The 17032-nt window shown below is 51.0% G+C and overlaps 5 protein-coding genes across 5 annotated transcripts; 3 read left to right on the top strand and 2 right to left on the bottom strand.

Annotated features, from left to right (window-relative positions):
* Nucleotides 1-432: 432 nt before the first annotated feature.
* Nucleotides 433-3046, top strand: P884DRAFT_238821 (uncharacterized protein; the record flags this gene model as incomplete). The annotated part of the gene is made up of 2 exons (XM_069440105.1): nt 433-2802; nt 2884-3046. The coding sequence occupies exons 1-2, from the start codon at nt 878-880 to the stop codon at nt 3044-3046; spliced, it is 2088 nt and encodes a 695-aa protein (XP_069299635.1). The 5' UTR covers nt 433-877.
* A 1147-nt stretch (nt 3047-4193) lies between these two features.
* P884DRAFT_106184 (uncharacterized protein) lies at nt 4194-5779 on the bottom strand. Its single transcript, XM_069437048.1, has 2 exons — nt 5542-5779; nt 4194-5479 (listed from the first exon to the last, which is right to left on the bottom strand). The coding sequence occupies exons 1-2, from the start codon at nt 5614-5616 to the stop codon at nt 4535-4537; spliced, it is 1020 nt and encodes a 339-aa protein (XP_069299636.1). The 5' UTR covers nt 5617-5779; the 3' UTR covers nt 4194-4534.
* Nucleotides 5780-8076: 2297 nt separating this feature from the next.
* Nucleotides 8077-10606, top strand: P884DRAFT_275800 (putative peptidase family-domain-containing protein; the record flags this gene model as incomplete). The annotated part of the gene is made up of 4 exons (XM_069442879.1): nt 8077-8451; nt 8526-10269; nt 10328-10454; nt 10510-10606. 4 exons carry the CDS (start codon nt 8077-8079, stop codon nt 10604-10606), a joined length of 2343 nt encoding a protein of 780 aa, XP_069299637.1.
* A 430-nt stretch (nt 10607-11036) lies between these two features.
* P884DRAFT_106262 (uncharacterized protein) lies at nt 11037-11518 on the top strand. Its single transcript, XM_069437049.1, has one exon. The coding sequence runs from the start codon at nt 11195-11197 to the stop codon at nt 11447-11449; it is 255 nt and encodes an 84-aa protein (XP_069299638.1). The 5' UTR covers nt 11037-11194; the 3' UTR covers nt 11450-11518.
* Nucleotides 11519-11587: 69 nt separating this feature from the next.
* P884DRAFT_194887 (uncharacterized protein) lies at nt 11588-13477 on the bottom strand (the record flags this gene model as incomplete). The annotated part of the gene is made up of 2 exons (XM_069437868.1): nt 11588-13245; nt 13321-13477. The coding sequence occupies 2 exons, from the start codon at nt 13475-13477 to the stop codon at nt 11588-11590; spliced, it is 1815 nt and encodes a 604-aa protein (XP_069299639.1).
* Between the last annotated feature and the right edge of the window lie 3555 nt (nt 13478-17032).

Below are 17032 nucleotides of genomic sequence, written 5' to 3' on the forward strand. Positions count from 1 at the left end.
GACTAACCACCTGTTTCATTTTTTTTCAATCGTTTCAAACGTTCGCGGTTCGTCCCATCGTCAACACTCGGAGAGCCGTAACGCACAGTAGCCATGCTCAAACAGCGGCGTGTTGAGGAAGCAGGGCTGGCGGGGGCCCCGTCAAGGGATCGCCTCCGCGCACCCGCAACCCGTCTGCATCAGAAGCGTCGCAGGACAGGGATTAACCCATCACGAATGGGGGGCCTTGCAACGACCCCTAACAAAAGAGCCGCAACCACCGGGATGGGATTCTCTGCGGATATCGGCTCGGATATCGCGTGTTCCTGAGCCCAGCTGACCAATGACAGTCTCTCAATGGCTTCTGCTTCGGCCCATCAAACAAACGACTTAGCCTCCAAACCGTACTCGTGCACGTCAGGAGTCGCCTGTTCAGGCATGCCACGCCGTTGCAGCTTCAATGCTTGCACTCGACGCTCAGGCTGCCATTCTGTGTAGCTTCACTCGGTCCTGAGCGTCGACTAACTATGGCCGTGGTCGTCGCCAAGTTACTGCCACATGGCCCGCCAATCTCTCAGCTGCTCGTTTCATCCTTCCGCTCTCCCATCATCGACTGCCATACCAGAGGTGCCTTGGTTCCAACCTTCCTTGGGCTCTTCCTGCTCATCTTCCCCTTCGACAGGGAGTTTCCATTCCTCTTTACTTTTTGTATTGCTAGGTGAAATCTTGATGGTTTCCCAATGAGCTGAGGCGGCCGCCACGGCCTCCGTATTCACTTCTACTGTACCCCTTTGTGTTTGTAAATATTCTTTTCTACACATTCTCAGTCCCTTTCTGTTCATCTGGGGCGGCTGGCTCCGCACATCTGGTTCAACGAGGAGAGATTTGTCATCGGAGGATGGCGTCGAGCGGACTACCATCAGGAGCCTTCCGCACCACCATCAATGGACGGCGATGTACGGCAGTGCCCAGGGTTGCGGCAGCCTCTGCGGGTTCAAGGAGCAGCGCGAGCGCGAGCAGCGTCACTGCGGTGACCACGGCAGTTAGTTCGTCCAGTACGACAGCGACGACCCCTACGGATACCCCTACGGATGGACTGGCCGCGGCGCCGGCCGCGGGTACGGATGGCGACGCGACGGAACAGAGTTCACCGAGCAAGATGGGCCCTTCTCTAGTTGCCACAACAAGCATTGCCACGAGTTCGGCGCGGCGGGTACAGTCTCCGGAGAGCCCGTCGGCTTCCGAACCCCCACCACAACCGCCTCCTGCCGCTCTCCCCTCAGACGACACCGCCTCGCGTTTGTCCACTGCTCCCGCTGACGTGTCACCTTCACCAGCGCCTGCATCTCAGAGCAGACAAGTTAATACCAGCGTGGTAACCTCGATAACGGACACACCGACGAGCTCGCCGGAGTCCGCAACAACGACCGAGGCTGCTTCCCCTGAGCTGGCCGTAGGCCCAGTTGCCACGCCGTTACTCAGCACTATAGAGTCACCGCAAACGCAGAGCGACACCCGGGCAGCCGATGCTACAGGCACGACCTCGACAGATGTAGGTTCGACGGCGATCCCCAACTCAAACAACAATGCAGTCCAATCCACCGTGGCAGTGGCTGGTGGCGTCATTGGCGGTGTCGTGGCAATTAGCATTCTCGCCTTCTTCATTTGGTGGGCGAGGCGCCGGATGAAGAGGAGGAGAAGGAGCACTCTTTTGACACCCCTCGACGTCGTGCAGCCCTCTGATCGAGACGAAAAGCACGGCGGCGGCTACGAGATATCCCGCGGGAGTATCGGACCCACACCAGTGGCAGTGAAGGTCAAGGCTTCTCTGGGATACAACTTCAGAAGGATCCGAGATCATTTCAGGAATCGAACAGCGCCGTCCGTGAACCTTGACAAGGGCCCCTCGCAGTTTATTTGCCCGACCACGACGCACAGCCGCGCCCGTTCGGGCATCATTGGCGCCGGGCGGGCAGCCAAGGGCCGCCTCAAGGACTGGTGGGCGAGCCTGCGCACGACGCTCACTCGGCGCGGCGATGATACCCGGGAAAAAAGCGAGGGTGCTCCGCCGAGGAGGAAGGCGTCCAGCTCGCAACCAGACTTCCTGACTCTCCTCAGCATGGATACCGGGGATCTCGACCGCGAAGCCCGACGACGACAAGCTAGCATCGCCCACCGCCGCTCCAGCGCCGCTCCAGCCGACAACTTCTCAGGCGGCATGAGCCTCAACATCGGCCACGAGAACCCTTTCAGTGACGCCAACGCCATCGCTCATACGTCAGCTAAGCCAGCGCCCCTGAACACGGCTGACCCCTTCAGCGACAGCAACGCCATCCGCGGCCCACCCTCCGCAATGGCCCCTACCGGCGCCTCTGTGGCTGACATCCGCCACTCCCGCAGCAACAGCAGCGTCTACAATTACAGAGCCAGTCGCGATAGCGCCGGCTCTCTCCGCTCCGTGGCCACCGCCGCAACCGCAAACCAGCGCAATAAATTCCGGTCCGATCCGTTTGATTTGGAACGTCCCGAGTTCCTAGGTGGAGTCAGTAGCAGCAGCAGCACAGCTGACGCAGTCGGATTCAACACCTTGAGAGGGTCTCAATCGCAGCAACAACAACAACAACAGCAGCATCAGCAGCAGCAGCAACCCAACCCACTTCCTCCGACACGAGCACGCACCCGTACCGAATCCTTCACCTCCCGCTACTCCACGTATTCCAAGTACTCGTCCGGCGTGAGCGAGCTGTCGTCGGCCGCGGCCGAGGGCACCATGGGCTGGGGCGACCCGGGGCCCGACGTCGGCCCGGGGAGTGCTGCGAGGCGGTGGGTAAGCTCTGGCAACGGTGGTGGCGGCGGCGGCGGCGGCGGCGGTAGTAGTACCGATATGGTGATCAATGGTAAAAGGGGTGACGGTGCGCCGCTGCCGGACAGGAATGCGGCCGGGACGCAGGGTTGGATGGAACGGCTTGTAAGGGAGAGGAACGTCGCTTTTGGGCGCGAGGGTCAGCTGGGGAGTGATCTCAGGTTGAGTGGAGGGAGTTCGGGGAGTGTGGGAAAGGCAATGTGATGTCTTTGAGTTGTTGAATGGCATTGGAAACAGGGGAAGGATCACCGCTCGGGTGGTCCTCACTCTCATCCTTCCCCGGTTATGGCTCCAGGGAGGGGGACGGGGGCCGGCCTTGCTGAGCTTCGCATCGTGGGCGTGGCTGGTGCCACCATCTACCGACTGGTTGCATGCGAAGTGCTCCACGCTGTAGAGCCTTCATCGCTTCAAAAACATGTATGCCACCCTGGCAGACGAAGTGGCCCAAGCTGAACCACAATCCTGAGCAGCAATAAGGTTAATAAAGGGCAAAGCGATGGAGAAATGCGGGATGGACCGTACACAAACGTCGACAGCAGATGGAAGCAAAGGTGTCGAAGGGCAGCAGGTCCCTCGCTTGACTACTAGCACTCAGCTAGAAGTTCCGCCTGCGATTGGTATTACAGGATGCGTCCATTCTCACGGATGACCGTGGCCCATATACAATCAAGTTCCCAAAAATGGATCTCATTACCCGAACACATCCAAGTGACAAGCTACCCTGTCGTCTTGTCTTTTCATCACTGTTCGCGAGACTCGAGACACCCAAGCAAAAAACAGAAACCAAACCCAAGCATATCCAAGACATTGCAATCTTTAATCATCCATTCATGCATACTAATTAAAGCTTCCAATCGCCGCTGGCACCACTCATACCAGGAGCTCCTGTTGTCACGACTCCTTCAGCTCGCTCGACCCCGGCTCCAGCTCCACCGTCGGTTATCATAAGGCCATCTGATTGGCTTCTGCCACGCGACGCCACAAAACGCGAACCAAACTCGAAAAGTCGCGTGAAACGCGTCTCAGCAGCGCGGGGTTTCCCAGCAACCACTTTGATTGGCCTGCAAGCACTCAGACCTGCTTCCTCGAACCAACAAATCCCCCGACCAAGCGATCCAACAAACCTGCGCCCCTCATCTTCTTGCGTCCCTGCCGACGAACAACCCCTCCACCCCGCCTCCGCTTGATCTCGAGATTCACGATCAACTCATCTATCGTACACTCGATATTCAATTTCTGGACCCCGCCTGTCGGTTCCATTCGTGCAACTTGAAGTAAGCAAAGTAGTCGTACTAAACAAAGGAAAGGTGCCGATCCTGGCTCGCGTGCTTCGATGTCATTGCTCGCTCATGCGCAGTTCTCAATGACGTCGTGTAGTCCGCTGACAATGGGTGATGGTGGCGGTGGCGGTCTTGTAACATTGTTAGGCAGTCTCGAGGTGGGGTAAAGTAAACATGAAGGTGACCGCGAGAAACCGAAACGCCAATGCTTCCAAGAATGTAGACTTAGGCGGGAAGTAGACTGAAAAGAAAACAGCTGCTGATTGCCGAGCAAGGCGGTTTCAGGAGGTATCGGAGAGCAATCCGGTCCTCATTTGCGGTTGGGATGAGAACAACCATATGGGAACATTGATGGGAAAGAGCTGGACAATAACCGACAGGAGCAAATTTTCGGATGACGGCGAACGGCCCCTTATGAGGGAGTATCGTCGAAAGTGAGACGTCTCCTCGTCGCGCTGCGTGGTGTCTTGCCTCCTGTGAGAGGGGTCTTCCACGGCTTTTGCGCCGGGCTGGGCGTCATATGCAAAAACTCGGCGAAGTCGAAACCGAGGCCAGGAGTCGCTGGGTAAGGGTTCCCCCCGCCGGGGGTAGTCATCATCGAGGACGGCAGCGCTAGCTTGTTCTTCGGTGGCGGCGTGGATGGGGGGTCCATCCGGTTCTTCGGCGGGTTCGCAGGGGAGGGAGATGCAGCCAGATATAGGAGAAGATCCGCACCCTCCTCAGTCTTGGACTCGTCCGCTGTTTGCTTGTCCCTCGGCTTCTTGACCAGGCTGCGGCTTCGCATAGGCGGTGTTCGGGGCGGCGATACTCGCACATGGCCGGCTTGGAAGGAGTGGGTTGGTAAATCGTCCTCATCATCAGAATTGGCAGCGTAGTTGGTGGTAAGAACGTCATTGATCTGCCGGGATCCGGAGTAGAAAGACAGATCTGGGCCGGTTGACGTAGTGAAATGTTGCTGGCGCCTCGGTTTTATTGGCGACGATTGAGTGAAATGGTGATGGGTCGAGAAAGACCTGTACGCTGTCGGGGACTGGCGAAACCGCTTGCTCGGGCTCGAGAACGTTTCGTCGAATGAGGCAAGATAGGTACGCTTCCGGTGCCCGCTGCTGCCGTTGCTGGACCCAATGGCATCGGAAAACAGCGGTGCCTTGAGCGGCGAGCTCATCAGCGTCCTGGATGGGTATGGAAGGTCGGAAGCGCTAGAGGAGGAGTCGGACAGGATATCGCCATCCTGCAAGCGTCTGCGGCGCATCTCCTGCTCGAACTTTGGCTCTATTGTGTCGAGTGTCTCGTTCACCAGGTTATGCTTTGTCTTGAACTGCGCGAGGGCAAGACGGTTTTGGAGCCTTCGGGCCATCTGAGGCAGAAGCGAGCGTCCGTCAGCTTCCCATCCCTGCTAAAAGGAGGCAACAGCCGTACCTTGCTGATTTCAGCCCTCTTGAGCACCCTATCCGCGACGACCTCGGGCTTTTTCTTCGACGGCGACAACATCATGTTGCGGATGGTATAAAATTGCGGGTTGACGCCGTTCTAAAGGTAAAGAGGAAACCGGAGGTCAAGAAGTATGTGGTCTGAGGTCTCCAGCTGTTCGAGGCAAGGCGCTGGGCGCCTAAACCCTGCGTGAAGGAACTTGGTCGAGACTTCGTCGCTTGTGGCGGGCAGATTCGCTTGAGGTTAAGGTTTGCAAGCTGCTTTTCAGCTGGTCACCTTATTCGGGACACAGCTGGCGTTGCGAGGACAGAAAAGGAAGAAACTGCGTACTGCGTAAAGATGGAGAGGTTTGAGCGCCGGAGAGGACGGGACGGGATGCAGGAGCAAATTCACATTCCTGTGGAAACCGGCAGATTACCAAGTACACTATTCCCTACAAGTGCCTTGCTTGGTACACTGCTGTGAAAACTGGCCCCTGGGCTGGGGACGTACCTGCCTAGCGTAGGCGACCCACCACCTGCAGCTGCGGCGCAGGGCGAACTGGGGCAGCTCGGCAGGCTGCCTAGCGCAGGGGTTGGAGATTGGCCAGTATATGTGTCAGTTGTGGGAAGTGAGCTACGATTCTGCATATACCTAATAAAGATAGAAACAGAGGTGACGTTATGTCCTGTACAGCACTCAGTACAGATTAGTGTAGAGACCATTGACTACTGCTAAGTCAGGTAGGTGGGTAGCTCCCGTCCATTTTAGCCCATTTGATCCCCACCAAAACAACAGCTGAGAGCGGCGCTGCCCTGGTGCCCGTGTTCAACTTCTAGTGCACTCTCAATTTGTCTGCACTACTTTCCACTCCTATTGATTGACAGGCGGATTGTTGAGGCGGCTTCTGAACGAAGGTGCCATCTGGCCGGTAGGCGGGTTCGAAAACAGCTGGAAGCTTCTGGAGACCCAACGTTGGACAGCAAAACTCGATAGCAGTCGCAAAATTCGTACATTGTAGTTGTCCTGTACGTAGGGTGTTCACGTCCCACCATATTACATTCCTACGTAATGCAACATGTGCACATGAGGCATACATGCTCACATGGGCACCCGACACCTTCGATTAGTACCCAGTACGCGCGTGAAATCTTGTATCCACATGCGTTTCTACAACGTAGGTTCCGTTCCCTGCCGAACGTTCGCCGTAGCAGGTCAGATCAGCGCCCCTCTGTTTGTAGTGTGCGGAGTGCACTGTTATTATGTCTTCCAGATGGTTCACCACGTGTTGCACACCTCGTATTTCGCCGTTTTCGGGCAGCCTCCCACCCTTTACAGCTCCACAGACATCGCTGGAATCGCAACATACAACCCTAGGTTTCGAAAACTGGAGCAAAATACCAGGTCGCCTTTTATTCACTTAATCATGCGATGGACGATGCTCTGACTGGCAAGGAGGGTGGAAGACGCGTTGCGTTTTGAGTTTGGCCGAGCAGAGGTACGAAAGAGGAAAGAACCCATCAATAGCTCTTACGACACTCGTATTCATTACCTCGCTGATAACTGCTTTCCTTTTTCGGCGGGAAGAAGAGAAATGGATGCTGCTGACCAAAGGTATTCTGTCGGTAACCCAGGGCCATTTGGTCGGAGCCCAGGTCTTCATGAACGATTTCTGATGCCCGTGTTCCGTCTTCCCAGCCCTCTCTATGCTTTTTATCTGCCAGCCGCTGAGGAGATTTTGATCATCCAGGAATGCGCGCGCCGCACTCTTCGCATTCCTTGATTAGACGAAGACTCTTCCCAGTTCCAGCCGTTGGAAATCCCTGCTCTCCAGCCAACAAAAACGGTTCCACGTTTCGATCTCGAACAATCGGAGACACAGGCACACCGTGGATCCTGCATTCACACCATCTTTAGTGGGCTGCTGCGCAACCCACAACTGACTGGTCAACGGACCAGCTTTCCGGCCCCATCGCCGTCCCACCTCAATTGCGTTGATCGCTTCGGCGAAATATGAGACACAACGACGGGATTGCGCCTAGAACGGAAAAAGAATAGGGATGATCGAAAACTGTCGAGCCCACGGACGCTGATTACCGGGCCCCAGTTCTTTATCATTATCGTTTGCTCGCCGGCCGTCCAGTAAACGGGGAATTGCACGTGTAACTAGTGTAATCCGTACACGCAGGAGGAGCAGCGGCGGCCTAATAATACGACATACGTCATCCATCCCCGGAGACAAACTTGAGCCCTCGCCGCTCAACAGTGGGAAGCGTAGGCGATTACGACAAACCACCACTCGAAACTCGGACGGAACATAAGGGCTGGAGCCCCGGGATTCGGTGGACACGAATCTCGCGCACCTGCAATAGCAAGTCTATTCCGATTGCTTTTAATTGCACGGTGTTGTCGTTCACGGCCATTCTTTGTTGTCAGGGGGGCTCTGGCGGCTTTCCGAGCCTGTTTTGCGATCCCTCGTCTCGTTGGCTTTCTCTGCCGCTCTCATTTCGGAGAAGAAACCGCACGCCGGTATTCTAAGCAACAATGCCTCCCTCGTTTCTGAGCTTGAAGGAGTTGCGAAGACGATCACGGGCGAGCTTCAAAACCGAACGCTCCACAGACGAATCGAGCGAAGCTAGCAACCACACAATCCCAACCAATGGCTCATTGACACCCCCTTCGATAGGAGCAGAATCGGACCCGGCCTTAAATCTGCAATTCAAAGACCAACCGCAATCACAATCCGCTCCACCTACTGCAGTCGCGAGGCCGCAGCCTCACCCCTTTCCAAATGCCAGTAACCGTTTCAGCGTTTCGGGCATGATCGGTCTAGGATCACCAGTCCCGGCTGGAAGGGGTCCAAGCCTGCCCATTTCGCAGTATTCTCCTCGGATAAGTAATGTGGCAGATGGTTCGTGGGTAAGGAGCCCTGTTATCACTGCGGGTTTCGTGCCTGGTACTTTTGGATATGTTCGGTTGCTAACGAGCAGAAGGTCTACCAAAAGGTTCTACTCGTCCACGGCACCATTGGTGAGCCATTTCATCCGTCACTTGATGGCACGCTTACCGTGAGCCGCCTCGACGACCACTTTCCCCCGATTTCATGGCCAGTGCACAATTCTTGCTTCAAAGCACTGGTATATCTGTTGCCCGGGGCCAACCGCTTGCGGTTCGACTTTTCTAGTCCGAAGCTCGCCAACAGCGGATCTTCCAACCCTATCCACAGCTCTCATTTGACAGTTCACATGATCCCCCCCGCCGGGGCACCTCCTCTGCAACTAGCGATACTTTTGGCAAAAGACTCCCCCGGTACATTCGACGCAGTACCGGCACGGGTCGAAAGGGAAGGGAACGGGTTGGACACGGCGATTCGCAAGTTCCGCATGGCAGCCTACCTCTGGCAGGCGTTTACGGCTGAGCAGATGTCGCGCAACAAGCTTGGGCGACGTACCTTCAGGTTCGAAGAGGAATGGACGACGGGCTCGGCAAACCTCCGAGACAGACAGACCGGTACCCTCCGATCCGAAGCGCGAGTGCATGTCATTCGGACCGAGAAGACCTTAGCGGAGCTCCGTGATATCAATCTGGCACAGCAAAATCCTAACGCCACGGACGCAGGGGGCCTTTACGGTATTACGGCAGATGCCGTGCGCGATTACTTCAAACCACTCCCGGGACAAAATTTGTACGTGTCCGTAATGCTGCTAGATGCGCATTGGGATAAAGACTCGAAGACAATTGTCGGACATGCTGCCCTCGGCGGACAGGTCGGCAATTTGCACCTTGGTATCTTTGGATCTCACTGCCTCCAGAGCTACCCAACATGCTTCGAAGAGGTAGTACCGGCCTTTACGGATTGTACGCCGACCGACACCAACTATGTCGGCAATGACTGCAATGACGCCGGATCCTCCTGGGAAGCAGCTAATATAGGCATTGGCGCCCACCTGCACGAGGTTGGGCACCTATTCGGGTTGCCCCATGAAGAAAGCGGCGTCATGCTAAGAGACTACGTAAAACTCAACCGGACCTTTCTCACTCGCGAGGCCTACTCCACAAGAACCCGTTCGAGGGGCGGATTTGTCTCTCAAGAAGACGAGTGTACCTGGCATCGGCTCGATTGCCTTCATTTCCGCAGCCATCCCTGCTTCCGTCTCCCCAACGACCCCGTGCTTAACCCGGATGACAGCGTCCAAGGCTGGCCCATGGAAAATGGGACTCTGACCGTCACAGCTGCAACAGGCGTTGCCTACGTTGAGATCTACGGCGAGGGTGATGACGTGTGCCACGCCTGGGTCGAGTACCAGCCCGAGAACGGCGGGCCAGTGCTGAGGTCTGTCTCGCTGAGTGAGCATGACTTGCGAGCTAGGCTGCCAGAGGGCAAGCGGAAGGGAGTACTACGAATCTCGGTCAAGTCATACGGCGGCGGGTCCTTGGTTGTAGACGACTTCAGCAAGCTCTGCTCCAAGGAGGCAGCTTGTCTGAGACTTCCTAGTGCGATGCCCGGTTTGCCCAAGATGGCGTTCCGGGGGAAGAAGCTGGGCTTGTCACAGATGGAGGGGTCGGAAGCCCACGAAGTTGTATTCACAAGCGCGCTCAAGCACGATCGAGTACTGTCCAAGGTGATAGTATATCATGGCTTGGCGGTAGACGGGATGGAGTTCGTCTATGATGACGATTCGAGGCAAGTGTTTGGTAAAAAAGGAGGCAAAGCGGGCGGTGATATATTTGATATGGGTAAGAACCGCCATGCGTGTTCCCTTCTGGTTTGGAGATTTCTGACCTGGCCTCCCAGACATACGCCGGGGCGAGTACATCACGGGCTTCTTCGTTCGCTCTGGGTTCTGGATCGATGCTATCCAAGTATTGACCAGCCTGGGCAGGAGGAGTCCGTTGTTTGGGAATCCTCACGGCGGTGATCCGTATGTTCTCGGCCCCGCTCTTCCTGAGGTTTTACTGTTGCTGACTGGTTCTCAGGCATACCTTAATACCTCCGAGAGGCTATAACATATGCGGCGTTACGGGCAGCTGCGGCCCGTGGCTGGACGGATTCTCCGTTATTATCACGAAGTGAAGCCTGCTGTTTGGAAACGCCCTGGTACCACACTTCCAGCCGAATGGGCCACGTTGTTCTTGAACAAAGCCGACAACTGCCAACAGAGAAGCATGCCCTTACTGGCCTTTGGGTGCTGACACACACCACCTTCACTAGGACAGCCCTTTTATGCTCTTTTGCGGATAATGGCCACAGCCATGTTGATGGCATGCTCATCGGTTGATATATACACGTACAACTTAATGCTAATTCCGGCAGGCAAGGGATGCAGGAGTGGTAGGGATAATAAGGTTCATTTAGATGGCTTAGGAAGGTGGAATATGTCTGGCCCTAAAATACCGTTAAGTCACAATTTCATTGATAAAAGCCGTGCTGAGTCACGAGGTTATTAGAGCTATTTCCGTCACAGTTGTTACCAATGGTTATAATGTACACACACATCCGGTTGTGCTCTCGGACCTGCCAGTTTTGGAACGTATTAACTACCTCGTCCGCGTTTGAAGAGAACCGGCTCTTTTTAAGATACTTAATTTCCTAGGCAAGACCGGTCAAGTCTAGCATAATGATAAGGGCTGGGCGAGGATCGTTCCCAAGGCACCTGTCAGTATGATCTTCCATGGAAATACAACAACCATGGGCTGTATCGGATTCCCGTCACTAGGAAGATTCCACATAACAAGATCATTGGTGGAAACCCAATACATTCATTCCCTTCCCCGAAACCGACATAAAACGCCTGCTTTTGAGCTCCTTACCCCTAACTCCATGCTAATACTCCCCGAGAGCACCCAAAAGGTAACTCGTACTTATGAGAACAAAGGAACACCACGGTACATGCTAGTAACGTGCTCTTCCCCGTAACTCCCGGCATCCTCTCAGCCATAGAGACAGTTTGAAATGACAAAAAGTAAAGAGACATATGCTTAAACTACATGGGATCGTTAGCCCGTGTGAATACCAGCCAGCCGAACAATCAGCCCTAATTCCTACGCCGGGATATCAGTAGAAGTTATTCAGCTCGGTATTACCACCAGCACCGGGCCCAGAATACCCATTCCCTGGCCGTTGTTGTTGTTGAACCTGATGCTGTAGACCATTGTAGAACCCTGGATTTGCTGGATTTGACGGGCCCTTGGGGATATTTTGATCCGGCGGGAAGCGCTGCGGGTCGTCCTCGTACATCTGCGCGAAGCCCACAGATTGGGTATCCCGCCCGCCGACATCGTCCAACGACTTGTAGTGATGCCCTCCGCCATGCCCACCGCGGCCGCCACGGCCGCCCTTAGCCGCGCCGCTGCGCTGGTTTCTGAATGCGCGATTCATATTGCCGCCACCGCGAAAGTTACCTCTGCCGGCGCTCCCGCCACGGCCACCGCCGCCGCCACCACCGGTATAGTTGGCCTGATGGTGGAATTGCCGGTGCTGTTGCTGGGCGCCGCCCGAGGGCCGCGAGCGGAAGTCGTCTTGGGCGGCCGTGTGCTTTCGCTTGCTGCTGAGCGCTTTGCCGTGGTGGAACGGGCCATCGACGAAATTTTGGGAACCCTCGGGCTCGATGCGTAACAAGATTTTTTCACCGACAGTAGTTTCGAAGCGGAACGCCTTATCCGGCGGTACGGGCTGCCAGTTCTGTATCTTTCCGGCCTCAGCGTGGCGGGCACCTTTGCGTAAGGCAAGCACCACTAGCGGAACCGGGTCCCCCGTGTGAAAACTGGCTGTTTCTGGGACAGGCTTGACGCATACCGCCCAGATGGTGTTTTCGTGGTTGGCGGTACCGGTTACTTCCCAGGTCATCTTGCTCCCTATGCCGCCAACTTTCTCGAGGATAGCTGGTGGGCAGGGTCGGGGACATATCATGATGTTGTTCGCGTGAAACTTGAGTTCACCCTCGGGCAAATCCTGAGGCGTTTGTGCAAACGTGAGCAGCCGCTGGGTGTCGGCGTTGTTGATCATGTAACCTGTGTAAAAGACGGTCTTCTTGATGGCCAGACGCTCGCCCTTGTTGCCACGCCGTCGTTTAGACACGGCGGCATTATGCTCTGAAATGATCTGCTGTACTTCAGCCACTTCAACGATGGGGTCGAGGTAGGTGGCCACATCGGCTACCTGAATGACCTCGCCATTAATGGTTCCTCGCGCGGCCGGGCCACCTACCCCGTTTAGCTTCTTGAGATTGTACTCGTCGAGAAAATCACGAAAGCCCTTAACGTGCTTTATCCTGTCTTCATATATCCGGATCTCTTCAGCATGCCGGTATGTCTCCATTAGAGCCTCCAAGAACGTCTGCTTGAAAATCATGGTGTTGGCGAAGCGCTCGTTGTTTGGGCCGACGGCGGGCTTCAAGGAGATCAGGTCAAACTCAAGACCCTTACTAGCAACCATGCGCTTGATCAGATCGCTGAAGCCAGATTCTGAACGGCCCGTGAGAAGGACGCAGAGCGCGTCCTTCTGTTTGTTACTGAGGTGAATGAGCTCGACGATCTTCTCATTCCACCAACCATTCCACGCACGCGGCTCTTCCTTGTCAATACCCTCGCCGGTTGCGGCAAGAATGCGTGAATCGTGCCACCACCCGCCGTTGACGAAGGCATCGGGATTCGACAGTGTTCCAATCGTCTGTCCATTCCACAGCTTGGGGTTTGGCAAAGGCGTCTTGAAGACTGCAGAGAGACATATTAGCAAAGCCTGGATTAAACAACATCAGAGGAAGCCAAAAAAGAGAAATGGAGCCATACGCGTATTGTCAAAGTCGTAGACGTGGATTGCCTTGATTTTGTCGGCGGGAGGCAGCTGCTTGTCGAGTACAGACCATCGTCCCATGGCCGTCACTGTGTGCTCGCTGCCGGTATTCGCGACGCCATTCTTGTAAGCCGCATACGCTGTTGAACCCATGGCTTGACGTGTCAAGCTCGAGAGACGCGACAACCAAGCGGTACGAACCATGGAGGATTCATCGCGTGCCGACGGCGATGACTGCGAGAGTTGAACCTGACGCCACACTAACAATTTCCTGTTTGGACCACAGGTGTGGCGGGAGTCAAGTGGGGCATGATTGGGGACTGTGGCCCGCCGTGTTAGTTATCGATAACAAGGACAGGGCTGCATGCCAGGCACTCGTTCATCCATCGAATACGAACATAACAGATGCCCAAACACGGGAATCTATTATATATAGACTACAGAACGGAAAAAAAGTTTACTATTAGTAGGATGATATTTTTTACGGGAAAGCAAGGGTCTATACTAACTAATTGTTAACGTTTTACAGCCAAGAAGGCTATTAACAGATAACTTTCTAACATACGAAAACTGTTAAGAATTTTTATTAGTCCAAATTTTTAGCGTACTAATTTTTACAGCCTAAATTTTTAGTATGCTAATTTTTATAGCCCCTATTTTCTCTATCCAAATTTTTAGTATGTTCTACCTATATTATTAATTTTTTACAGCCTCTATTTTCTCTCCTCTATAAAACTCTTTTACGTCCGTAAAATGCCTTGCCCTTGTGTAGTTTGCCATCTAGGTAGTTCGTAAGACCCCTTTTGCTCTTGCTATTACCGTTATAAGCCCTGTTCTACGTTTTATATACGTTTAAATGGTATAGTTTATACTACCTATATTGAATGTAGCGGTTAATACTGCTCTAATTGTGCCTATAACTATAAGGTTTAGGCTATAACTCGACTCCTTATAGCTAGTAAACCTATTAATTAGTTACCTATTAATGGCTCTAAGTCTATTATATTATATGATCTTGGCCTATAAAATATTAAGTATATAGAATATAGAGTATTCTATTGGCTAGATAAGCGTCTCTCTATACGTTATTTACCTCCCTTTTTATAGGCTCTTTATTAACTATTATAGTCCTCTACTATTACGAACCCTGTCTTTGGCTCCTACTACCTATAAGGCGATATTTCTTTCCCCCTTTTTCGCGACCTTCTAGCTTTTCTTATAGACCTTTTGTATACCTCTAACCCCCGAGCTGCCTAGTTTCGTGACTAGCTATACCGCTATAATAATGCTTTTATATTTACCTCGATCTCTATAACCCTAACTACTTATAACCTTATACAGAGTAGCCCTATTGACTTCTAGATTTATAGTATACTTTACTATCTCTATAGTCCTTTAGAGGCCCTAATAGGTACTACCCCTTAATTTATATAGCTATACTTTTATAACCTATAAGCTATATCTATATAAAGAGTATTTAGCTTTTCTAACCTTAATATAGACTTTCTTATATAGTTTAATTCCTTCCTTTACTAGTATAATCTATTTATTTAGATATACCTTATAGCCTAGGAACGCTTTAATCTGTCAAATAATATAATATAACTCTCTATTAACCCGTAAATACGGCTAGTCGTTAACTACGGTCATAGTACTAATCTCCGCTAGGAGAACCTGCTAGTTACTAACAAGGTTATAGTTCTAATTCCTAAAGAGCAGGCCGAGGCTAGCTTTCGCGATATAGTTCTAGCCTATAGAGCTACTAATAGCTCTATATAGGCTTAGAAGTATATTTATCCTCATTCCCCTATATACCTCCCTTTTGCTTACCCTCTTATATTTCCTTATAGGGACCCTAGCTTTCGAAGAAGTTTACAGCTCTATGACTATCGAGGTCTAAACCGGACTTAGCTTAATATAGAGTGGGGTTAGTGGTACTAGTACATTTTATATACCCATTATAGATATAGTTAAACCCCCTTTCTTTTCAAGCGCCTATTTTAATAGTTCTTAATAGATATCTAGGCTATAAGTGACTAGCAAAAGCTTGATTAGATCTAATATAATTAGAAGGAGCTTTATATAGACCTATATCAAGGAGTATAAGACTAGCTCTACTATAGAGATAGTAATATCTATAAGCTTAGCTAGCGGGTAATCTTACCTATAAGTTATATTAGAGGTCTACGATTTATTGCCTAATGTTACCAGGACTTGATAACAATTATCTGTAAGCTTAGGCACCTTACTTTCTTCATTACTATTATAGCTAACCCTAATTAGCTAGAAATTTAACGCGAGCTTCTTCTAGGGTAGATTACCTTAGACTGACTAGACATTATTAGCTATATATTTGAGCTTAAGTATCGAGCTATTTTATAGGAGCTTCGTAATGATAATCTTTTTAGGTAGTTTATAGGTAATATATAGACTATAGAATATTAGAAACGAGGCCTTCTATATTATCATTTACTACTCTTTCTTACTCGAGAGTCTATATAGGTATATCTTATACCTATAAACATTGACCGTATAATTTGAGCTAAGCTTCTAACAGAGGTAGAAGACCTAGATAGGAGGTTACGAGAGGTGATTATAACTAATATAACTTATAGCCTATATAGTAACCTTAACCTAAATACGCCTTATATGGTTTGAGACCTATAGACTAGAGTTATAAGCTATTTAAAGCAGTTTCTAAAAGCTTTTACAGATAAGATATATATCTAGGACAATAGCTACCCTATTTATAGGCACTATAATAATAGTTAGATAACAGTTTACTAGGTCAATAGGTAAGATATCATATTAGACAATAGCTAGGTAGTTCCTTATAACCCTTATCTCTCTCGTAAATATACTACTTATATCAATATCGAGATTTATATATCTATAAAGTCTATCAAGTATATTTATAAGTATATTTACAAGGGGACTAATTAGTCTATAGTCTAGCTATCTACTTTACAATAATAAAACGAGGTTAATATTTATTTGTAATATCGCTATATTAGCCCTATAGAGGCTATCGTTTATCTATTTAAGTTTTATACTTACAAAGAATACCTACCTATATACTATCTTCTAGTCTATCTTAAGGATTAACAAACCGTCTTCTTTCCTATAAATATAACCTAATAAGAGCTTATAGAGTAGATAGAGCAGAGAATAATAGAGCTTAAGGCTTTCTTTATATATAATGCTACTTACGAAGATAGCTATAATGTTCTTTATATTGACTTTCTAGCCTATTATACCTAGGATCAAAGTCTATAGGTCTAGAAACCTCGACAGAGGGGTATAGCTATTAGCTATATACACTATATACCCCCTACTATAGGTAAGTAGTACTTTCTCCGCTTACTACTCTATAGTATTCCAGGAGCTTAGTCATATTAGGACTTATAAACTATTAATGGTATAGTACATTCTACTTTCCGGCTTACCTATATTACTATAGGTCTTCTAGACTTAGATAAGAGCTAGATTAACTACTTTATAGAAGCCTCTCTTTAGCAAACTAGGCAAGCCCTTCGCTACCTATTCTATATCTACCTTACTATAGGCAATATTACAGATCTAAGAGAGCTATAGCTATAGTTCTAGGAGTCCTTTTACAATAACCTTCCTTAGCGTATAAACTATATACTTGGTATTCTATAAGATCTTTAATACCCTCATTATAACTATAGTCTATACCTCTTAAGC

Source organism: Thermothelomyces heterothallicus (assembly GCF_042370625.1).
Source record: "Thermothelomyces heterothallicus CBS 202.75 unplaced genomic scaffold P884_scaffold_5, whole genome shotgun sequence".
Taxonomy (NCBI): Eukaryota; Fungi; Ascomycota; class Sordariomycetes; order Sordariales; family Chaetomiaceae; genus Thermothelomyces; species Thermothelomyces heterothallicus.

Excerpts from the sequence above, each read along its gene's own strand:
- P884DRAFT_106184 (XM_069437048.1), bottom strand. The coding sequence starts at position 5,616 with ATGATGTTGTCGCCGTCGAAGAAAAAGCCCGAGGTCGTCGCGGATAGG. Across the intron at positions 5,480-5,541 it reads AGAGGGCTGAAATCAGCAAG|ATGGCCCGAAGGCTCCAAAA; the intron begins GTACGGCTGTTG and ends CTTCTGCCTCAG.
- P884DRAFT_106262 (XM_069437049.1), top strand. The coding sequence starts at position 11,195 with ATGATCTTCCATGGAAATACAACAACCATGGGCTGTATCGGATTCCCG.